Consider the following 25,210-nt stretch of genomic DNA (forward strand, 5'->3'; position numbering starts at 1 on the left):
TTTAGTTTACCAAACTCCTAAAATAATTTCAAATTGTTTGTCAGAAGTTGAGCTTTAGCCCCCGTTTGGCCCTCATTATTTCAATTTATAATTTTTGAAATAGTATTTTTTTTTTTTTGGAGAATGTATGGCCGAAAAAAAAAAGTTTTCGATTTACGTGTAATATAATTTTATAAAAAATTGTTAGGTTGAAAATAAGAGAGAAAATTATAATTGGAAATAATAGGGGCAAACAGATCCTTAATTATCAATCCCAAACAGGACCTATTTGTAAAATTCTAGGAAAGTATGATTGTGTGAATTACTTTCATGAAGTTATACAAGGGCATCCTGGAAAATTAAGCATGGAATAACCAACCTTTGAAATTGTGTATCACTTGAATCCCAGTAGTATTCCCAACTAATTTTCTTAAAATTTGAAATTGCCAATTTTTATTATTTCAACTAATGTGTAGTTGAAATAATGTCAAAATACTGTTTAAAAATGTATTTTTTTTTCAAAGAATAAGACTCAAATAGGGACTAAATGTATATCAAATTTTCAATTGATCAAACTTAAAACTAGGAAACTTCTCTCACGAGGACGATTCACTAGCAATGCCCATATGCAGGATGATTCTAAAAACTGAATAATTATGAGTTCTTTTGTCAGATGGGTCATGTCCAACCTATCTACTCCATCGTCATGAGTGCATCTCAAAGCAATTCCAGAAAGCCTACAATTGATGCACCTATCTCACACTGAGATGGAAAATTAACAAGCAATAAATCTAGTAAGTAGGATCAAGAAGTTATCGAAAATTTTTCTCTCTCAAAGCAAGTTCGAGAAAGCCTACAATTGATGTTCCTACTCTATTTTGCTTCTCTACCCCAAAATTGTCGAGTCCAATTGTTGACGTGGTCTTCTGCATAGGCCTACGGCCAATAAGACCCGTCAAGAGTTCAAGCAGAATCATTCGGAATATATAGATATCACAATTCTCTGTGATGATGCCCGTTATCATGTAATCATATTCAAGATATCTCGTCGTCCCAATGACTGCATCTTCTCCCTGTGATTCTCCAGGAGGCGACGACTTATAGAGTGAGAAATCTACAATCTTCACAACACCATAATGGTTGATGACAATGGCGTATGTTGTTAAATCTCAATGGATGATAGGTGTGTGAAATGCAGTAGAGAGGTAAGCAAGAGCATTTGCAATTAGTCTATAATTAATAATGCGTTTATCGATACTAGTAAAAGTTGAACGTGCATTGCACATTATTCTAAAATACTTTATAAGTGATATAAAAGTAATATTTGGTACCAATTTATTAAAGAATTTGATGAGTTTGAATGAATTAAAGAAAATAAAATTTAGTATAGAAATTTAAGAGAAGAAAATTGTACTCTCAAAATTAGGGGTGGGCGCGGGTTGATTCGGTTCGGTTCTCTTTAAAACCGAACCAAACCAAACTTTTCGGGTATCTTGTAAATGGAACCGTCGGGTCCAATTATAATTATGGAACCGTTCGGGTTCGGTTCCATTCGGTTCGATTCGGATCGGTTCCGTTCCGTTCGGTTCTGTACTATAATTAAATTTTTTAACATTTATAACAATGTTATATAAATAAGACTAATGATACATTCAATAGTTTTGGAATGTCAGAGATTAGTAAACTATCTTGTTCAAATGATCGCTACGATCAAAGCTTCAGTCGGGGAAAGTCACGGCTTCGATCGGAGGTCAAAGTGTCGGCTGACGATTGTATAGGTTTCGGAATATTAGATAGGCTGCGAGAGTGAGTGCGAGAGTCGAGACAACGTTATGCACTTTATTGTAGGTGTTTAGGGTTATTTAGTGGATTTGATTTGTTTGGCTAAGAAATGAAACAATAAAATGGGTAATTGGGCCAAAAATTAAAAATTAGAAATGAAACAAATTATTGGGCCAAAAATTTGGATTTAGAAATTATTAATTTGTTAATTTGTTTAGAAAAAATTAAAATGAAAATAATTTGATTTACTTAATATAAAAAAAAATTAGAAAGATTCGGTTCTTATTCGGTTCTTCGGTTCTTGGTCTAGAACCGAGAACCGAACCGTACCCGTCGGTTCTCAATTCAGATACCCGTTCGGGTATTTAATTTGACAAGAACCGTCGAGTTCGGATCGGTTCGGTTCGATCGGTTCGGTTCGGTTCGGGAGATTTGCCCAGCCCTACTCAAAATTCAATTTGTATGATTCAAATTCTCTGTAATGATAAAATATTGTAAATGAGCAATTTTTTTATATTATATTTGATACATAAAAATTAATTGTTAATACATAAATTTAAACACCTATTAAAATTTCTAGATACATGAATATGAATAAATTCATTTATAACAACTCTAGATTTATGTAATTCAAGATTTATCAAATGAAAATTCATTGAATCAAAGTTAATGTGAATGAAATTAATTGAGAATTAACAATACAAATTTCATAAATGATAATAATTATGTGGTATTTATTACATTTCGAAAAAGAAAAGTAAGGTATTATTGAAATAATTAAATTTTAAAGAGGTTAGAAGTATCCAAAAAATTATTCTGCCTTAATGTGATATTTTAATATATTATAGATTTGCAGGTATTTTCAAGTATAGAAAGCTACTCAACATCTTCAAAACATTTTTGTAGTGGTTCTGCTGAAACAAGACCACAATGTCATTGACAACATAGGACGACCCTTGTATTAAGTACCATTATAACGAAACATCTTTACCGGAATTGACAGTGAATGTGTTTCAGCTCTTGTTCAAGACCCAGCTTCTATTGAATCAACGTAAAGAGATGTCAATGAGGCATATTGATGTTGACACATCAGTATACCTATCCTAGAATTTTGAATTCAAATAGTTGGTTAGACCGTCTATTAAAGACATTCTTGCAAAAGGGCAAGAATCAGACTAGAATTGAGCATTGCTGAAAAGTGCCGCTGATATAATGTCTCATCCCATCCGACAGAACCCACCTCAAAAAATTACTTGTTGCACCAGTGAGTTCTGAGTTTGTTACTTTATTATGTTCTTCAACAGTGAGACACTAAGGAATATCATACTCACCATTAGACGAAGCAATTAGCAATACCTCCGTTCTGAAGATATAAAGGTGACATTTCATCTTTTCTCCTTTTTGAGATCCTTATGATGCGAACCCGTGAGCAACGAACACTCACGAACCGACAACGAGATTGCAACAGTTTCCAAGAACGCCAATAATCGCCGATTTTGGATTTAATCCCTAAACAATGAACTAGGCAACCGTAGATATATTAAATTTACGACCTCCTAATCACAAGACTTACGAATCTCACCTGCATAATTGTGAACGACACAAGATTTGTTAAATCTTGATAAGTTTTGTAAAGTGAAGCATCACACCTCAAACGAGAGAACTCTCAATTTTCATTCATCATAAAACTTGTTACAATATGAAAAAAAGGAACTATTTATACTAAAACTAAAACCCTAAAAATTAATATAAAAAAAAGGAATAAATTCTAAAATCCTAATTTAATAAGGTAAAACACGTCTCCTAATATGGCAAAAATATCAAAGATAAGTCTTCTAATTAAACTTGGAAACTCGCGAATTTCTGGCTCGGAATTAATTGTGCGACCACATGGGCAAATTCGGTGCAGTCGCATGGTTCAACTGCTTGACGCCCAATTTTTCCCTGTTGGCTTCTGTGCGACCGCATGAAGGTAATGCCTTGCAGTTGCATTGCTATTTAGTGCCTATTTGAGCTACATTGTTTAAAAAAAAAAATGTATTCTTAAACAGTGATTTGACATCATTTCAACCACATTTTTCAATAAAATAATATTACACGCAAATCAAAAACTTTTTCTTATTTTTTAACCACACATTTTCCATCAATACACTATTCAAGAATGCATTATTACCAAAATAATGTGGCTCAAACACCCCCTTAGTTTGGCTCCGACTTCAGCTTCATTCACAAGCTGTTCCACATTGATTTAGACATTGGCCCTAACATCAAACTTGCACTTTGGATCATATCGACTTCGACCTCATGTACTCCATGGCTCAGGCTATTGATTGTATTGCTTGAATCAACCTCATTTGGCTTGCAATTAAGCTTGAATTTTGATTTTAACCCTTTGACCACAATCAACAAATTCTCAATCGATTCAGGCCTTCTCCAGATCATATCACATTAACTTTGTTTTTCCCCCACTCCATGTATTACTGTAAAAGAGGAAACAAGCCAAGTCTTCCACAAACCACAAAAACTGTAAATATAATAAGTTAGATGCATTATTTCGTTTCTTTAGCAAAGCTCGTAGTACAGGTATTTTGCTGGCCAATTGGTATCACAATAATGCTACTCCTACACACTTGGGTTACAAAGTCAGATAACAAAGTGACGTGGACGGCCAGGATTAAAACTCAAGCGACGGCTGGGATTGAATTCTAAAACATTTGCAAACCAATTAGGTGCTATACATAAAAATCCCGTCCGGTCTGATTTCTCTCTCCCCCATTTCTCTCTGTAACCTTCGTTCTCACTCTCCCCCATTATTCTTCATCCATTACTCTCTCCCAGAATGGAACTGTCCCCGAAGCAGTAACATCCGGCATTTACCGCACCTCCCTCTGGCGTCCTTTCTCCATTGTTTTGATTGAGATTGACGGCCGGAAGAAGAGAGATTTTATGACGCCGGAGGGAGGTGAGGTAAATGCCGGTGCCGACTGCCAGATGTTACTGCTTCGGGGATGGCTCCTTTCTGGGATAGAGTAATGGATGAAGAATAATGGAGGAGAGTGAGAACGAAGGTTGCAGAGAGAAATGGGGGGAGAGAAATCAGACCGGACAGGATTTTCATGTATGGCGCCTAATTGGTTTGCAAATGTTTTAGAATTCAATCCCAGCCGTCGCTTGCGTTTTAATCCTGGCCGTCCACGTCACTTTGTTATCTGACTTTGTAACCCAAGTGTGTAGGACTATCATTATTGTTGGTATCAAATATCATTGCCAGTTCTTTTTCTTTCTTAGATCAGTCATTCCCTACTGGCAAGCAAGCAATCAATCATTCCATCGAAGCAAAGGAAAGGGGACAAAGCAGTTTCTTGATACCAATATGAGCACAACAAATTATCTTGACAAGCATACACTCCTAAAGAAACTGAATAAAATGTAAATCCAAAGGAAAAATCTAAAGTAAACTATGATAAAATCATCAAATAAGGCCGCCCGTTTAATTTCTTTGACAAGAAATGAAAGTGATAACCAAGTTACAATTAAATAACTGATAACTTTATTCTGTTTCTTGTGCAGTTGCACTTGAAGTTGGTTGTTTGATTCTGAAACCACCAAAATTACTGAAAGTCTTGATTCTTGAAGAGCATAGCAACTTTAATGGTCCACATAAATACTTCATTTCAAGCATACAAAGTGGGAATAGCTCTGATAGCGAGTTATCCTTCCCATGTCATACATACGGACTAAATCATTATTTCGCAGCAGCCTCTCAAGCTTCAAATCGTTTTATTGCAGCTCATCTTCAATATGATTACTTGTTCATTAATAACACAGGTGGGCCAACATTAGAATTTGACACACAAAATAACAATCGGTGGATAAGCCCATTCATTTCTGGTTCCACATCTCTCTTGTAAAGCCAAAGACAGCCCAACACAAGGTCAAGCTGTTAGAAAGGGGACACGTTCAATAGAATTGTTTAAAACATTCTTTCATACAGTGTACAAACAAGAATTATAATTTGAAATAACACAGCTGATACATGTTAGAACTATCTAGCTGAAAAACAGTAATATACCATAAAACCATCATTTGTCATGCCTGCTCTTTCTTTCATCCCTCCTCTTTCTCTTCTTATGCTTCGACTTTTCTTTGGATTTATGTTTCTTAGAGTGATGTTTGCTTGAGCCTGACATCTTTGCCCTTTTTTTCTTATCTACAGAAGATTCGTCATCTGACTCCAATGAAAAAGACTTTTCAGGGCCTAGCAAAATATGGTTTTTCCTAAGCTCCGCATCGTGGTATTCTGACTCTTTTTGCTTGGAATTTGAACTAGACGGAAGGTATGGACCATTTTCATCCATCCTTGATCCAACAGCACCCCTGCCTCTCTTGATCCTATCATCCAGAAGATAGTCCAATAAGACTTAAATATATAATGGAGTCGAGCAGAGCGAGTGCACAAGTTGACAGGCACAGACGCACACAAGCAGACGACAAGAAAGTGCTTGGGGGAGGGATACCTTGCATGTAGAAATTCCTCTATCTCATCATCCCTTAGACCATCATCCTTGATTGGATGACTCTCCCGTGTAGCTCTTTTCTTTGTTGAACATGAAGCACTTGCATGAGACTCATTGTTATAGCATTCCCTACTTGTACTTCCGGAAGGGTTAGAAACACCCCTGCCACTTCCCCCCTTACTTTCATTTCTTGTTCCTCTAAGCCTATTATCCAGCTCTAGCTCTTTCTGCCTTAATTGCCACATCTCGTTTACCTCAACAGCACGATTTGCTGGGAGAGTGACATTTGGAGAGGCACAATATAAAGAAAAAATAATATCAATTATGACAGAAGAAGATAACATAACAGGAAAAATCCAACAAGAACTTCATTATCAATGAAACCCTACAAAACACAAAAAACTGCTTCTGATGCTAAATGACAAATAGTACCTTCACTTATTTGATATTTCATGCACGCACAAACCCTCACAGTTTTATCAATGTTAAAACTACAGACGAAAAGAGACGTACTTTCAGCTACTGAAAATCCCCAGAATCTCTAATTAACGCAATGGATCTACTCCACAATAAATTTTGGCTTCTCTTCAGTACAGTTATCGCATATGAATTTCCTATCTTCATCATTAATCTATACATTCCTGGTTACACAATATAAAAAATTTAGCCCTTGTTGGACACACATTATTTGAAAAATTAAAGAGTTTTGAATAGTATTTTTTAGAGAATGTGCGGTTAAAAAGTAAAGAAACTTTGTTGGCTTATATGTAGAATATTTTATTGTGTGAATGTGTGATGGATAATGATACTGTAGCAAACAAATTAAAATTTTAAAAGGGGCCAAGCAGGGGCGTAAAGAATCGTGCTAGGTCCAAAAGATAGGGCCACATGTGTCATTACTTCCAGCTACTCTACCCAACAAAATCAACCAAACGATAAATAAAGGGACCAAATACATGCCATGACAGAATGAAACTCAAATGGTTGATCTTCCTCAATCCACTCTAGCAGAACCCTCACATTCTCTCTTAAGAAGCAAAGGAAGATCTAGTCAATGAAATAAAGAAGTGGGAGAAGGGCAGAGGGCGGAGTGTGAGTTTAGCGTTGTTGTTGGTGACTAGTGAATGTTATTAATTCAAGGAGGATGCTTCTTTTTTTTCCCAGATTTGGCTAGCATGTAGAATAACTAATGAATTACAACTCTATTGTACCCAAATAAACGCATTTAATGCTTCGATGACGTAAAATGTGCAGCAAATCGTGGAGAAGAAATCGAAGCCAGAATTTTCACACAGTAGTTTTCAGATTTGGATAAATAGTTAGGTTATAATTGCAAGGTGGGCTGTTTTGCAAAATATGAAATAAAACCACATATTCTAGTACAAATCTAAATTTAAATTTGTTCATGTTTTCCATATAAAAATAAGTTCCCCGATATTTAGGCTAACAAGGTAAAATATTTGAACAAAAACAAAAAAGAAACCATTTTCATAGCAATGGAAACTAACCTTGTTGCACACCAAGAACAGTTGCACTTAAGAAACGTGAATTGGGACGACTCCTAACAGTTGGGTTTTCAACATAAGCATGCACACCCTCCTTCTCAGCTTGTCTACGCAGCTCTGCTGCCTCTTTCAATAGAATAGCAGCTATTCTATTCTCTGTCTCCAAATCCATCTCTAACCTCCTCTAGACCAGGTTCCTGGAGAAAACAAGTAAAGAATTTCCTGATTACAAAATCCATGTTCTGCTCAACGATATCTTGCCAGCCTGAGCCATCTACTAACCCGTGTAAAAAAAAAAAAAATGCAAGCAAACACATTTGGTGTTCAAAAATTTACAAGTCTTAAATCAAGAATTTCCTGAAAAATAATATCCACTTTCCACGTACATTTCAGCCCAAAGAAAAGAAAAATAAGTTCCTTTAGTCAATTGGTATTCAAAATTTTGAAGTTTGCATTCATCATTCCACGCACTTGTTTGGGCTCCACTAAACCAAAAATATATATTTTTCAAAACTAATTTTCAAAAAAATAATATTACACTTGTAAACCAAAAATTTTTCCTTAAAAAAAACGAAGAAAAAACCTATTCCAAAATATTTTTCCCAAAATCTCATTAAAATGGAGCCCAAACTTGCACTTGTAAACTCTAAAAGTACAAACTTTTTTAGTTTCCTTTTCTCCCAAAATCAAATATTTAAATAGAACTCCTTGACTATTATTTCATAAATTATTTTTCATTAAGCCAAAAGATAAATGACTTGGTATGCACAAAAAGAAATCTTTTTCTAAGATTTCCGTATTTTTACACACTAATCAAGTTCATAAACAAAAAAAAAAAAATACAAAATCCATATGCAGAATGATGTTTCGAATTCAGGGATTTAACAACAAAATCTGGAACAAAAATTAAATCACATGGGATTGTGTTCTAATTCTAAAATATAAATAAAGATACCAATTATCTGGTAACATTAAGTAGAACGGATTTAAATTAAACGCTATTCAAATTGAAAGGGTTTTACAAAGGAAGAAAAGAAGGTTACCTTAATGCCTGAATCTATTGCAATAATCAATCTTCAAAACAATCGAATTATAATTTCGATTCTATCAAGAAACTGCAGAATGGAATTTGATTCCTGAGGAACTATAGAAGCGTCCGGAACTTTCAGAGTCCGTAATGGCCGATGGGCTAATTTGAAGTCAATGAATATGTCATATATGGGCTTACCAAAAAAGCCTATGCCAATGTTTTAGAATTAGAGCCTTCGTAATTTTGGCAAGGAAGGAAATTAATACAATATGACATTAAAACCGGGCATATAATAAGTGGAAATTGGATTAAGAGGGTGTTTGGGAGATATTTTTATGTAAAAATATATTTTTAAATAGTAAATTGATGGAAAATGTGTGGTTATAAATAAGAAAAAGTTTTTTATTTACATGAAATATTATTTTAATAAAGAATATGTAGTTGAAAAGAAGAGAGAGAAAAATACATTTTGAAAAAAATAGGTACCGAACGAGACCTAATATTAACCATGGGATCCATAATTTTTTAATTATGCGTTTTATTAATTTTTATCAAAATATACTGAAAATATGATTTTAATCATTATCAAATAAAAGCTTAAAAGTTTGGAAGTTCGAAAACAGGTATTTTGAAAAGGGAAAATGAAAATAATTCTACAAATCAAGTACTACTTAAACTAATTCTAAAATAACACATTTTCTAGGCGCAGTGTATAGACAGCTCTTGTTCTCTGGCCTGTCGGGACACATCCTGCTATTTACCTCCTTCACAAAGTTTTAGGGGCGGGCCGTTGGGACTCTCAAGATTGGGGTTCAACCTTTTTTTTTTTTTTTTTTTAATAACACCTTCCCTCCCTCCCTCTCTCTCATGTTTACATCTATTTGTGTCAAAACCATAAGTAAATTCAACTTTGTATCGTAATCATAGATAGACTTGCAAATATGTAGCCTATTGATGCATGACCTAACTTACGTGTGTCAAAACAAACAACGTACCCAAAAAAACTAAGTTTCATGTATTATCTGAGATACACCATAGAACAACGTTTTGATAATTGAATAATTCAAAAACAAAAAACACTTGGTGCTAACGATACATAACTTATAAATATATTTTAAGATGTTATAACACCGTTACAACATGTTAGCTTGAAAAGAAAAAAAATTCTTGATATCAATGAAACATAAATCATGAATATATTGTAAGTTGTAATAATAACATTAGTAAGCTAAGTTGTAATTATAACATTACTAATCATATGCTTGAAAGACAAAAATTACTTGGTATCAATGAATCATATATCCCAAGTGTATTTTAGGCTAAAAAAATTTAGACATCAAGATACAAAAATTACTTCGGAGTTGGGACCAATGAAACATAAATCATGGACATCAATTAAAAATCTTGAAAAACAAAAATTACTTGGTACCCGCATAAACCATGGACATATTTTAAGGTGTAGCAACATTATAATTATTCAAGAGTTCAAAAAAACAAAAAACAAAATGATATTAATTAAACATAAATCACGCACACATTCTAAGCCGTAAAAATAATGTGAAACTCTGTTTCCATGTCATAGAAATGAACTAACCCAACCCGAACGACTTGACCCAAACCTTTGAATTTTATTGTTAGCTGAGGACCGTTTTTAATCTATTAGTCAAAGTTGAATGTGTATTGTATGTAAAAGTAATATTTTGTACCAATTTGTTGGAGGATTTGAAAAGTCTCAGACGAATTAAAGAAAATAAAATTTAGTATAGAAATTTGAGAGAAGAAAATTGTACTTAAATTATACTTTCAAAATTCAATTTTTATGATTCCAATTTTTTGTAATAATGAAATAATATAAATGAGCAATCTTTTTATATTACATTTGATACATAAAAATTAATTGTTAACACATAAGTTTAAACTCCCATTAAAATTTTTATGTATATAAATATGAATAAATTCATCTATAATAACTTTAAATTCATATAATTCAATATTCATCAAGTGAAACTTCATTGAATTTACATTAATGTGAATGTTACTTAATTGAGAATTAATAACACAAATTTCATAAACGACAATAATTATGTAATACTTATTAAATATCTAAAAACGAAAAGTAATGTATTATTGAAATAATTGAATTGTAGGGGGGTTAAAATCCTCCAGAAAAAATGATTTTTCCTTAATGTCACACTTTAACAGATTATAGATAGGTTGTTAGATGACCCAACCCGGCGCGGATTACTTGACCTGAACCTTTGACTCCATTAAACTACATCCGAATTTGTTTTAATTTCGAACAGTATTTGAAACAAAAACAATAGACACGAAAACTTTGTAAGGATTTTTAATTAAAGATGGACTTGTATGTGTGAATAATTGTGTGTTAAATTATAGGTTATCAAGTTCGGTTGAGCCCAATTAAAGTGATCTAATAAGGCTTCGATTTTGGGTTTTAATGTATCCAGTTAAAGTATGAGTTTACATATGTGTAGAGACCGGGTCCAAGTCCTAATTCTATGATGAGTCGAATTAGGTCAAAGGGCATCCCTATATAAATAGGTTATGGTCCCCAGATCACACGCACGTATTATTCATTCTCTACTGCATCCCATCACAGAGAGGAAAAGGAGACTCCGTGTAGATTTGGAAGTCCATACCGCGAAATTCATATTGCATTAACCATGTCTGATTTAGGTATGCTTCCGCTTTAATTCTTGTATTTCTTGATAATTTAACATGAAAGATCCAGAAATTTAAAACACTAAATTATCCAACAAACTTTACTCTCAAATTTATTATATTATCAAATGCCATATCGTACAAGATGAGATGGAATATTTATTTTCAGAATTAGGCATATATAAAAAATGCTTAAACAGAATTCTCTTTCTCAAGCTAATGGTGACGTCTTGACTCTATTTTGGGGAGAGACCACACTAATACATAAAAAGAAACAACTAATGAGGAAAAGAATTTAACGCCTTGGTTAATTAGCTGGGGGAGATCTGTAGTAGGCTGGAACAGTAGCAGGGAAGAACATTTGCCTAAATCCCTCTGCATTCATAATTGGAAATATAATTCCAGACGCGCCCTGTTAAGAAAAAAAAAAATGTCGTCAGTTATGCACGGGATAAACACATACTGGACCTTATGATGAACATGATTTTTAACCTTTTATCTTCCTTAATATTGTCAAGGATTGCTATAGTCGCAGAAGAATAGAAGAAAATTTTAGTACAATGTTAATTGATGGACACTCACTGAAAGCAATCTAGCCCCTAACCAAATCCGTTTTGGTGTAGGAAATGGAAGAAATAAGCGGCCAATGCCATAGACAGCCACGGCAAAGAAATGGAGCACAAGACTCAAAGGGCGTGGATTCAGACCAGAGAGTAAAGACACGGGACCATTGGAGAAAATGCCTCCAAGGCTCAAGTAGTCAAAACACGCTTCGCGCATTTCTTTCCTTGCCTGATCAGGTGATGCACAAAATACTTTGTAAAGTGCACCTGCCAGTGTATTTATAGTAGATGCTACAGGCTGCAAGCAAAAAGAAAAAAGATTTGAATTCTTAAGTTAAAAGCCCCATAATTTTGTATTTAAGACAAATTCCTTCAGCAATGTCATAATAGGACATTTGAAAGAATGGAAATGTTCAAACTATATGACTCACCTTTCTAAGGGTATAAAAGGACTCAAGATACTTGGACAGGGTAGCAGCATCATTTAGATCATGTATTGGTCGAAGAAGATTTCGGATAACGACTATATCTGATAGAGCCACGGTCATTCCTCCCCCGGTTAAAGGATGTCGCATATTGAATGCATCTCCCATTAGTATGGCACCCGGGGTGGGATGAGGATTTGCTGGCATACTTCTGTTTGGCATTGTTTTTATATTTCCTTTGTCAATTGCTGCTATGAATGCATCATACAGCTGAGAAGGAATCTGAAAAATGGATGTATTGTTCAATCATAATGAGCAATATATGCAACAGAAATAAGTAAATGAAAGTAAGCAGAATAAAAGTTGGTCTTTCTATGGGTAAACTAAAAGTACCTGAGGAGCTACCACCGTCTTCAAATATGTGGCCATTTCACCATTAGCAATGGAAGGCACTTTTTGTCCCGGGACATCAACCAAGCAACGAACTTCACTGCTGCTGATAGGATAAAATAAGATAGGCGATGGGTCCGCAAGAACAACATGCCCGTGATTTGCAAATGGGAGGTCACAATTTTCCAGGACCAAACCAACAAAACAAGAGGGGACGTCCACCTATATTTAATGTAGAATTTTGCTTATAGAGGTAAAGAAGAAAGAGGAATGAATACAGTGCATAAATCCAATAAAACATGCGTGGTAAATGGAAATCAAGTTACCTCCAATTCAAGGAAACTAAGGAAATTTAAATAAATAAATAGAAAAGAAGAGGAACTACATATGACTAACAACTGAAAAAAATTTGGACTGTCTATTTTAACGTCCAACACTGCATACTAAACATGTTCTAAATAGTTATAGTTACTGTAGTGTCATTAGGCATAGTATTCACCTTCGGAGTACAAAGAGAGCGCCTCAAGTTTGAGAAACAGCCATCGCATACAATGGTGAGAGGAGCACTTGCAGTCATTTCTTCACCATTCCTAGTCTTGTATTGCACTCCTTTGATTGTCCCTTCTTCTTCAAGCAAGGATGTCACCGTTCCTTGTTCAAGTCTTACACTAAACCCGAAAACAGTACGGATGACAATTAGTAAAAAAATTTGAATTGAATTTTGCTATTTGTACATAAAAAATCTACATAATGGATTATATAATATGATATAGAGGGAAAATATTGAATAAAAAAATTGATTATATTTTAAAACTACAAATGGTAGATTGTCATGTTCCATTATGTAATACATTATGTAAATCTTAATGTAAATGTAGCTAGATCCTTTCAAATTTTCTTCAAAGAATCAAGAACTTGAAATTATAATAGTTGTTTGATTAATTTCACTAATTAGTCTTTTCCGTTAATTAGTTTTTTTTATTTTTACACCCTTGTTGACATTTGCATGGTTTTCAACAAATAATTGGATGAATTTTTTTTGGATAATTAGCACAAAACGTCCATACCTTTCATGATTTTTGTGGAAAACGTCCATATCTTTCGTTTTTTGGCGCATTTCATCCCTACCTTTACATTTTCTTGTGAGAAACATCCATTTTCTCAATAAAAAGTTATAAAATGACTAATATACCATTCTATTTAAATTAAAAAAAATAAAGAATTAATTGCAACCATAGTTCCAATTTTTAAAAAAATTCAAAAGAGGAGGTGGAGGTGGAGAATTTTTTATATTTTTTTATTTGGAACTACGATTGCGTTTGGTTGTTTATTTAAATAGAAGGGTATATTAGTCATTTTATAGCTTTTTATTGAGAAAAATGATGTTTTGCACAAGAAAAGATAAATGTAGGGATGAAATGCGTCAAAAAATGAAAGGTATGGACGTTTTTCACAAAAATCATTAAAGATAGGGACGTTTTGTGCTGATTACCCTTTTTTTTAACTATCCAATTGGATAATGTCATGTGGCAAAATGTATAAAAGGGTAAAAAGTAAAAAGTTTACTTAATTGACTTTTTCATGCACAAGCAAAAAGTCATATAAGTACAACAATATGAACCATTGTCAACTATACCAACCACATGTAATCATTTTTGATTAAGTAAGCACTTGAACTACAAAATTTATGAAACGTGTGAATGGAATAACTATTTCAAAGTAAAGAAATTTTACTTAGGAAGGGTTGCAGCCTTTTCTCTCATCCTTTGTACAAAACGGCCATTATGAAAACTTCTTCCTGAGACATCCGAATTGAATTTCTCCAGCGGATAAGACAACTTAGTGTTTCTACCATCCATATAAAGGGCATATCCGAAAACTCGTTGAGCATCGATATCTTGTAAACAATCTGCAATCACATGTCAACATCTTGAATGGACGGTGACACTCCTCTAATTCAATGTGCTGAGACAGAAATTAATTGTCAACTGTATTGACCTACCTTCAAGACCTAACTCAATTAATTTCAAATAGCCTCCAGGCTGTAGAAGTTCACCAACAATCCGATCTGGCTCGGTTAAGTCTCTTTCTATAACATGAACTCGTCGTCCCTCCTACAGTTAGCAGTAGAAAGTTATTAAGTTGTTGTGTTGAAGACCACTTAAAATAAATTATTATATTTCCCCTCTAAAAGCTTAAGATGTTAGCTTAGGAGGTTAAACATAGTATCGAGTTCACACAAGAGGTCGTTTAAAATTGTATTACAGTTGGCAAAGATCAGAGTTCAATTCGGCATGAACTATTTAATAAAATTGCGCACGTTAAGTCGATAAGAATAATGAATACACTCAACTCTCAAGGAGTTGAGATCTACTGTCCAACTTGCTGCTCACCCAATGATTAATTGCATATCACTTCAAATTATCATGTCCAATGTTTCTTTCACTGCCACTTGTGCTTTAAAATAGGTATATAATGGTGTGTTAATGAATTATTGATGAAAAGCAAGTTGGACAGTCAATTTTGAATAGTGAATCTCAACTCTACTTCAAGAGAAATGTTGAAGACCGAGTTTATATAAATAAATACGTTATCACTCTAATAGCTTGTGCTATCAGATGGTTGGTTTAACATGTTGAAAGTGCACAATCCACAGAATTACGCTTTCCACGGCTAAAAACCACTATGGAATCAAGTGTCACGGAAAATTTCCTTGACTGTTTGAGCCATGGTAAAAAGATTTTATATATACGTACGGTTTGCACAATCTACAAAAAAACTAATCAAGAAGCCTTTCAGTTTCTTAATCTTCCAAATGCTCTAGTTGATGAGAACTGGCTTACGGTTACACACTTGCAAGCAAATCAACTTTTGGCTTGCTTAAAAGAGAGGGATCTTAACCAGAAGACTTTGAAGGCACAAAATATTAAGAGCCTAAAGCTAGCAATAACAGGACTTATGGTAATTCATGAACTCATCATTATTGTTACTGTCCAAGTATATATTCACAACTAATTGGAAAAATAACAAATAAATAAGTATTTAATTGCATCTTTGAATGAGAAAATGCAGGAAAATTAAGGAAAAAAATGTATGAGTTACGGAATCCATTATTTACACTAATTCACAGAAAATAAATTTTCGTTAATTTTCTATGCGAAACCATTCAAATCACTTTATAACTTCAAGAGAAACACCAAATAACGCCAAAAAGGAAACCCTATGATCAAAGAGAATACGAAATTGAAACATCTTTCTTCAGCAACCAGAAATTGTTATTAAAATCATGAAATGATAAAAAATAGAGATAAAATTGCGAAAAATCAGGATGTATTTCCTTACTTTTCCAAGTGTATAAGCCAACGCCGCCCCAGCGACACCAGCACCGACAATAATTACGTCAGTTCTTCCGACGTCGACCGCAGGCAGGTGAATTCCGTCATTTGAGGTCTTAATGCATTGATCTTTATGTACAAGCTTTGAACCTTCGTTCTTCTTCATCTTTCTTCTCAAGTTATACAACAAAACAAATCCAAATAGAGAAGCAACAAATCCACCCAAAATATATTGATCAATCATCACCATTTTTTAGTATTGATCAAGAATTGTTTGTGATGATGATCAGATTTCAAAATTTTGAACGGATTAAATTTTCTTTCTATATGCAATGTATGCTTGCTTTTATGTGTATTCACGGGATTTTTGAGTAATAGTTGGCGCGTTTTATAGGGAAAAAGACTACGTGCAAGAAAACGTGATCACCTTCCGCCATTTCATTTGAGGTCACCTAGCTTTGAGGTCTGTTCATGTGGGTCACTCAAATTAAATTTGTTCCAATCTGACCGCCGGAATTATACTTTTATTTCAATTTGACCATTCAGTGTACAGTTGGCAGTTGCAATCAAAACTAGTAGTCGTTCCCACCATGGTCGATGTAACATAATATCAATATGTGATTACGTCTTGCCCCAAGGGCACATCTCCAAGTGGTAAAAGAGGAGGGTGGAGAAATCCAACTTTGCTTGAGACTGCTGCGTCAAGGGTTCGAATCCTGAAATATGGATTTGGCTCTTGGGTAAGTGCAAGTGTACAAGCAGCCTTCCACCCTGTACCCTTGGAGGCATAACCTGCGATTTACCTCCCTCACGATGCTTCAGGACAGGGTTGGTGGGGGACCCTTAAAGTTAGGGTTTAACCTTTTTTTTTTTTTTTTAATATGTGATTACGTCTTTTTACATTATATCAATAGTTTGTGCAAACAAATAAAACACGAATGTAATTGGATTGTGCTGGGTATACATAATTTGGATACGTGTCCACACCCTTTACATGGGGTGGGACCCTCGTGAAGTGGGCCCCATCCCCATGTGATATTGGATTTTAATTTCACAAAATTTGGTGAGGTATCGGGCATAGATACGTGGCAGAAACTTAGTGATGCCACAAGTAATTAATTCGAATTATGAAAGCTGGCGTGACTATTTCCATTACTCTGGTTTTTCTTAAATTTTTACTAATTGTTACGCTTTATATTGGCTAATGGTTTTGATGAATAACGGTATTCGTGTTCCGTTGCAATAATACATTCTTATTCATAATTATAATTGGGGAATTTATTTTCAAACCATATTTTTTAAGAAATACATCCCAATTTTTTTAAGGTCTCTGGATTTTATTCATAGTTATATTTATATTTTTATCTTTTTTCTTTATATTTTTATTTTTAATAGTTAATCAATTAACAAATATTATCCTTAATGATAGTTTTGGTACAAAATTTTTGTTAGCGCTCTTTAAAACGAGAGATAAATATTTAGTCCTAATTTTGTATTTATTATTTTTCTTCTTATTCATAAATACGATAAGCAAATAAATCTTTTGACTCTATCTCTATGAAATTTATGGACAAAATATACTAATCAATAAAATGTTGAAAATTAGAATGGGAAGAAAAAAAAGTTAAAGACATAAGTGTAAAAATGACTAAAGAATATGGACCTTTTCATGTAATTACAATGTTATAGAAATTTATTGCATGAATATATTTAGCCTCATTTATATTAATGGTAACTTATAGTAATTATTTTAGAATAATGCTTCTTGTATATTCTTTGAATGACATGAAATTTGACATGTAGTGTAAATTCAAATTGTATTTGGCGAGAAAGTGTGTGGAATTAAAAAATTGTCCAATCATGTGCAGTCATGTGGAACAATGTCAAAAATGGTGTAAAAGACAATGTACAAATAGCACGGTCAATTATTTTATACTAGCATTATTCTTAGACTTTTTCGTGTGTTGCGGATCGTTCATATCTGAGCAAAGTTGTATTTGGAAAATTCATTTACGATTTGAATTTTGTCACTCTAACATACTATATTGATCGAGACATCAAGATTAAGGGGGGTGATTGACGTGTATGTCCACATTGAACAATAATACACATCACCAATGTCAATAAAACATTTTCAAAAGAAAATTTATGAACTGATAATGTTTTTAATTTCGCATATGAGTTTTATCATCAATCTCAACGTATTAAGTTAGTTAATTGATGACAGTAAATAAAGTTATCAGATTTACAGGCAAATCGAAGTCGAATGATCTGATTGCACCAAATTAAAGATGAGTGACCAAATTCTACAAGAAAATATAAGTTGGGTAACCTGATTGCGCAGAATTCAAACAAGAAAACTTACAAAAATCTAAAATTGACGTGGCCAAACCTAATTGGCTTTTTTTTTTCTTTTTTCTTTTTTTGGCCCTTTTGCTTTCTCATTTTTCAATACTGTCATGTCAAGTATTATCTGTCAAAATTTTGTTGTAAAAAAAATCCGTATTTATAGCATGATTATTTTTACAATTGATTTTTCGACCCGATTGTTTCTCTGACTTGAGTAATGTCTCGAGACAATGACTCGTGTGCAAGCAGAAATGAATTTCCCGTCTTTTCTTGACTCTTCATTTGCCTGTATTGTAATTAGTCAACGATAAACTTCCAACCGTGTCCATAAAGTCAAAGCGTTGCCCTAAAAGGATATGTACCATGCTGGCATATTAGAGTAGAAATTCAAATAAAATTAAAATTTAGGGTTGAAAAATTATTGTTATCGATAAAATGTTTGATATAGTATATTAAGAAAAGTAATAATAACAAATAGAAAATCAAAAGCAAATGAAAAAGAAAAAAAGAAAAAAAAAGGCATGATTTGAAGTCGTTCCATTGAATGTAGATGATGTCTACATGTTGCTATGTTTGCTTGGCTATGTTTATGTCTATAAACATTTGGTTTCAAAAAATGTGCTTTTAAAAAGTGGTCGTTAGAGTAGATTTTCGAAAAGGTCAATTTTGGACATGAGTTGATTGATTAAACAATACGTGGTTGAAAATAAGTATGAAAAATAAATTAATGTAAAGGAAATGAAATCAAAGAGGGACTGAAAATAAAAATTACATACTTATAGTTCGTGGATTTCACAAGGATCGAACTGGGGTCGAGGACACGAAGATTGGCAATGTATTTGTACTTCAGCGCATGTGCTAGGATTCTATCCGGGTGATCGTGCACACACCAAAGCACTTGTTTATGGTGGTTCTTCATGTCCAAAACTATTTTGCTCGTTTCTTTTGACATTTTCAGTTGTAAGTTCAGCTCAAACTCTTTTTCTTTTCTTTTTTTCGAATTCATTTTTAAGTACACATTTTCACAATGAAATATTTTACACGTAAACTCAAAACTTTTTCTCACTTTTTACCCATACATTCTCCCAAAAAGAAAATCACTATTTTAAAACTCGGTTTTCCCTAACAAGAACTCATTGTAATGGCTGTCAAAAAGGGTTGAAAACTCACATTTCAATGTTTGTGACCTGTGGAAAGGGTTGTCAATAAATCTATATATAGGATGAATGGTTCTCAGATAAATATTCGTGAAATAGAAATCAGTTCTCTCCCTGCCATATTTTACACTTTCTTGCATCCAAAATACCAACCTTTTTTTGCATCATTTCTTCTTAAACGTTGTTTGTATTTCATTGACAACAGGGATAAAGTACAAATTTCGACGATAGACTTCAAAATCTTCGGTGTTCAAGTTATTTTTGTGGATGCAAAATGCATACAACATTAAAAGATTTCATTATATCTTGGGAAACATATTTTTGTACTTGAGTGCATTACCGAATTGGTGGGAGAAAATAACATTTTTTAGAAAATGTCATCACATGCCTTGAAGTCGGATGTAACGACGCTCGAAATTGTTGCATTTTAAACTTCTTTTTCTACTCCATCTTTCTCTTACGATTATAGAAGACATCCATAACAAGAAGTGTCGAGAGAGGTGAAACAACCTTAAATTTGATTTGTGGATATTTTATTTTAATTACTTTACTTTGTTAAAGCCAATTAATCTCTAACAATTGAAATTATTATTTCGGATGAATTACATATGGGCATTGTTCCTATTTTTAACTACATTTTTTTTTTCATAAAAATTATATTTTTTATGAAATCTATTCCCAAAAATTGGGGCTCAAATCATTGCTAAATCTCTGCTCCCAAGAGAGAGTTCATGGTGACAAGGTTTCACATTATTCATTTTTTTTCCTTTTCTTCTTCTTATATTGATACACTTTACATGAAAAATAGGCTTTTGTCAATAAAAAGCATTCCCTCATAGAATCGGAGCAACGTCGATCACTTATCTATTAAGTCCTTGTTTGATACAAATTCTTTAAAAAAAAAAAAATTAAAATTTGTTTTCAATTATACATTCTCCCAATAAAATAATTTTGCACATCGACTTGTAATTTTTTCAATCTGTTTTGAAAATTTAGATCAAATATGCCCTAAATAATTCCTTTGTGCGACTAACTTCACCATGTGTCGCACGCAGCCTTATGAGGTTGCCTTGCAATGAGGTTAAGGTCCCGTTTGGTAGGGATTTTGAGAATTGATTTTTTGACCGTTAGAAGAAAAGTGGGGTCCACATGTGAGAGAAGAAGTCAAAAATTACGGCTTGAATAGTAAAATAATGGTCAAAAAATCAATTTTTTGGGGCAAAAAATTCCTACCAAACGGGGCCTAAGATACACATCGTGATTGACACGTAATTAATTATTTACCATAGGAGACTATTATGTATTTTGCGTATTGGAAAAGAAATCGAAAATTATTTATTAATGAATTATGGGAGAAAATATCTCGCTATCTTGTCATGCACCTAACATACTGTACATGCAAAACATCTGGCTGAATTTGAAAGAGCTACTCCATATTTATTAATAATTAATATATACGTTACCGAAGACGGAAATCCACTTTATCGGTGGAATTAAATTATTCTGCAATTAATTAATTTGCCGATTATTCTGCTTTCATATCCCCACAGCTTAAAAGTCAAACTTTTTTAATTAAAAAATATTTTTATTAGTGAAAATGTAACTTGGAAATGTTTAACAAAATAAATAATTTAAATATTAATTTTATTTATTTTTAAACATAGATTGTCAAATATGTCGTATTCCATGACAGCTTAGTAAAATAATTTTCACTACTGGTACAATTAAAAATATTATATTTAACTTGAAAAATAATGCATATTATAATAATTGGTTCCTAAACAGGAAATTCTCAAATATCCATTAACATTTTTGCACTGCTCTATGTCAAAATAAATGACGTGTTTAAACTTTAAAGTCTATTTTTAATAATATCATTTACTTGTATTGTTAATTCAGGGTCAATAATTTTCGTATATTTTTTTCTCCTTTCCTTGCCTAATTGGGCACAAGAATTACATGCCCTCAAAGTAATATAGCTAGATTGGCCATTTGGAAACTAGGATTTTACATATCTTTTAGGGTAATATTATTATTTAGCATTAGTGTTTGTTTGGCATAACTTTTAAATGTCGAAAGGAGCTATTGAGAATCAAAAGCTACTTTTTTTTATCTGCTCAACTTATTTTATGAAAGTACTTCTTTTAGTTAGAGGAGATTTTAAAAGAAGTTGGTCAAATGTAATTTCTTTAAAAAATACTTCCAAAATAGGAAGCTTTTTTAACGGGTAAATTGTTTAAAAATAAAATTTTTTCCTTCACGGGACGGAGTAGGCCCCCCGTCTTGCCCCATTTGGGGCGGGCGGATTTTTTTGCTATCACTAGCAAAAGTCATGCAAAATGGATCCTTATTGGTGATATATCATCAATTTAAATATAGAGTTAAGTGACTCATTTAATTGTACAGTTCATTCAGTAAAATGATGTTGTGACATTATTATTGCTAAAACACATTACTCTATCTTTTAACATTGACAAAAATTTTCATCGTGGGATGGAGGTAGAGAGTGATAGAGCAGCGGCGAGACGTGGAAGAAATTAACGAAAATAGGACTAACTTACACGGAATGGAAACACGAAACATAAAATAATGTTTAAAAACATTGCATTTAATCTGTAAAAAAAATTTTATATTATTTTTATAAATTGCATTTACACTTTGGAGCCCCATATTTTACTTCTCAAATAAGCAATATTATTTTAAGTATTTGATAAACTTAAATAGATGCTTAGTGAGGACGTAATCTGATATTAGAACATGAAAAAGCAAAATAGTGGCTTTTTGAATTTTAGTTTTAGCCTATTCAATTAATCTGTCGATTTTAATCCTTCCTTAAAACGTGAAATGTCAATATTTTCCACCCCGCTTAAATTCTCCCTCCGTATTACCTAAAATCCTTGCGCAATGTTTTTCTCTCCTCATTGAGTTAGCTTCTATCTAACGTTGTCAAATTTTATTTTCAATCACATATTTCTATGGATTACTCATTTCTATTTATTTATAAAATGAATTGTTTATAAATTCTTCTGATGCATAAAATTTATTTGATATCCTTTTCTATTATATGAAAAGTGGAGAAATTGAATAACCAAAATGTAGTTTACTATTTTCATATATAGCATCTCCACGAGACATGCTGTAAAAAGAAGATTAAGGATTAAAATCAGTTAATTTTGACTCCGAGTTATTGAACCAATGTCATAGGAATCATGTTAGAACCCTAGTTTAAGTGGCCAAACTTGATAATTCAATCATATGAAGCACATGGTATTGTATTTAAGCGAACATATTATTTAATTACATGCAGTTACCCCCCAGACTAGTCGCATTATTCATGTCATAATCTACCGGATGAGAGAAATAGTCAATTTATTGTGACAATTAAAAGAAAGCGAGCATTTTCAAAGAAACGACCAAATGACACGCTATCTTACATTAATTTGATTACGACTTCATGAACATATGTAAGCTGGTAATAACAAGATGCATGCATCTTTTATACACAATTGCTCGAAGATAAGGAATTGATTGCTCGTTTGAGCTTTTGACAAATTGAATTGTTGATTCGAATTTTGTTTTGAACTCTGATACGAGATTGATTCTTAAACTTTACATTTAAAATGTCAACATTATTAATAGAAATAATTTGTGTGTGTGTGTGTGTGTGTATATATATATATATATATATTGTCACGAATTGTGTGTGTATGTATGTATGCTAGGACATTACCCGTGATGTCACACTTGGGAGAATTTTAACTACACGCAAATGACTTTCGTGTATTTAGTCGCAAAAGGAGGTAGAAGAAAGACAATCGCTTTCAACGTAGTTGGTGGCTGCGTGCCTTCACATTGACCTTAACAATATCAACAAGCCTCAATTTTTCACATGCAACAATATGTGGGTTTTTTACTTGATGTGGAATTCAAAGATGCTGTTCGTGTATATGGCCTTATGTGGCCGAATTAGGCAACCGGGCTGGTGAGATCGACAGAGCACAATAATGATGGGGTCAAGCTATTCTTGCCTTGGCATGGCTCGATGATGCCTGTATTTTTTTGTAACATTTTTTTTTTAAATACAGATCGAGCTTGGCTCGGCATGAATTTAAAGAGGAATGCTTTATATCTTGAAATTAATTCATCAAGTTGATGATAAAATCCATGAACGTTCCAGTGGATATTATGTGTTTGTTACACAACAACCCCTTAGAAGAAGGGCAAAACAAGGGGAGCAATGATTGCTAGAAGTACTAGTTTTAGAACCAGAAATAAATAGGCTTATTCTTTGTCACTTGAATTCGAATTCCAATCAAAACTCAAATACAGATTCTCGGCACAGATTGACATTTCTATGTAAGCTAGAGTTTGGGTGGAGTTCTTAATGAAAAGTGTAATCTAGATAAGTACTAATCAAAACTCTGATGAAAAATCAATTTTCTCAGTAAGTGTACGAGTAATTAAATTAAATAGAGCTATTTTTAGTCGACAACTATAGTATTTGTCTTACGTGATAACTTGTCATTTGATGCATTAAGTGGTGCGCTGGAGTATAGTTAATATTCAATACAACCAAGAACAATTGAATATTTAACATGGATTTAGCAGCCTCGAACAAAGAAAACACAAAAAAGATGCCAAAAAAATGTCCTTTTATTCATACTAAAAGACATAAATAAAGTAACGCCCTTATGTTACTCACGCTGCAATAAAGTAGTTTTGTGCTAATTTTCCTTTGTGTTTTGACAATAAAATTCATGCACTGTCTTATATTCCATGTTTAAGGCTTTAAGCCCCTTAGCGTCCCACTGCACCATGATGGCATGTTAATCAACGGCCAGCCATTTGTCGACTCGGCTCATGCCATGGATGGCTCAACTCCCCTCCTAGGCAACAAGTCACGGGGAAAGCGACTCTACGTGAGTTATTGGCTTGCACTGGTCTACTCGTGAGCCATGCGAGTTTGCTTGCCGTTGATTGGCTCGCCATAGGAGCTGCAAAAGCAGCCTCCTATGTGATACGTAGCTACTTAGCAGCTATTTGATTTAGGGCTTGTTTTTCCACCATTTTTCTATATTCTACTACATTATTTTTTATATAGTACTCATTTTTAATCACACATTCTTTATTAAAATAATATTACACATAAATTAAAAAAATTTCTTCTTTTTTAACCACACGTTTCAATGTTAATCACTATTTCATAATACATTACTCATAAATAATTGGGCACAAACAAGCACCTAATTGCCACGGGCAAGTGCCATCAAATTAAGCCCTTGAGTCTAATTCTTCCAAAAATTCATTTTTTCAAAATTTATTTTCAATCGCACACTTTTCAATAAAATAATAGTAATCATCTTTTGTATAGTGCATTTTCTCATTCTTTATTTGTATTTTTTTCTCGTTTTGAATTTTCATGTAAATCTAGGCATGTCAATGAGCCGAAACTCGAAACTCGAGTAAAAATAGTTCGAGCTTTTTTTTGCCCGATCC

The 25,210-nt window shown here is 33.1% G+C and overlaps 2 protein-coding genes across 3 annotated transcripts; both read right to left on the reverse strand.

Annotated features, from left to right (window-relative positions):
* Positions 1-5,238: 5,238 nt before the first annotated feature.
* Positions 5,239-8,976, reverse strand: LOC111388905 (uncharacterized protein C11orf57-like). Of its 2 annotated transcripts, XM_023013737.1 has the most exons (5): positions 8,827-8,976; positions 7,787-7,980; positions 6,279-6,549; positions 5,834-6,153; positions 5,239-5,701 (listed from the first exon to the last, which is right to left on the reverse strand). In XM_023013737.1, the coding sequence occupies exons 2-4, from the start codon at positions 7,953-7,955 to the stop codon at positions 5,844-5,846; spliced, it is 750 nt and encodes a 249-aa protein (XP_022869505.1). In that variant the 5' UTR covers positions 7,956-7,980; positions 8,827-8,976; the 3' UTR covers positions 5,239-5,701; positions 5,834-5,843. The 2 variants fall into 2 exon arrangements, with proteins under 2 accessions (XP_022869505.1, XP_022869498.1); XM_023013730.1 differs by having other exon boundaries at positions 5,555-6,153.
* A 2,606-nt stretch (positions 8,977-11,582) lies between these two features.
* Positions 11,583-16,575, reverse strand: LOC111388896 (squalene monooxygenase-like). The gene is made up of 8 exons (XM_023013723.1): positions 16,216-16,575; positions 14,876-14,987; positions 14,608-14,782; positions 13,373-13,541; positions 12,877-13,095; positions 12,490-12,765; positions 12,078-12,356; positions 11,583-11,907 (listed from the first exon to the last, which is right to left on the reverse strand). Exons 1-8 carry the CDS (start codon positions 16,456-16,458, stop codon positions 11,803-11,805), a joined length of 1,578 nt encoding a protein of 525 aa, XP_022869491.1. The 5' UTR covers positions 16,459-16,575; the 3' UTR covers positions 11,583-11,802.
* Positions 16,576-25,210: the final 8,635 nt, after the last annotated feature.

Source organism: Olea europaea, chromosome 3 (genome assembly GCF_002742605.1).
Source record: "Olea europaea var. sylvestris chromosome 3, O_europaea_v1, whole genome shotgun sequence".
Classification (NCBI taxonomy): Eukaryota; Viridiplantae; Streptophyta; class Magnoliopsida; order Lamiales; family Oleaceae; genus Olea; species Olea europaea.

Coding starts and splice junctions, on each gene's coding strand:
- LOC111388905 (XM_023013737.1), bottom strand. CDS start 7,955: ATGGATTTGGAGACAGAGAATAGAATAGCTGCTATTCTATTGAAAGAG. Junction 6,550..7,786: donor TGTTCTTGGTGTGCAACAAG/GTTAGTTTCCAT, acceptor TCACTCTCCCAG/CAAATCGTGCTGTTGAGGTA. Junction 6,154..6,278: donor GAGGAATTTCTACATGCAAG/GTATCCCTCCCC, acceptor TCTGGATGATAG/GATCAAGAGAGGCAGGGGTG.
- LOC111388896 (XM_023013723.1), bottom strand. CDS start 16,458: ATGGTGATGATTGATCAATATATTTTGGGTGGATTTGTTGCTTCTCTA. Junction 13,542..14,607: donor AAGGCTGCAACCCTTCCTAA/GTAAAATTTCTT, acceptor TTTCGGGTTTAG/TGTAAGACTTGAACAAGGAA. Junction 11,908..12,077: donor TAGGGGCTAGATTGCTTTCA/GTGAGTGTCCAT, acceptor TTTTCTTAACAG/GGCGCGTCTGGAATTATATT.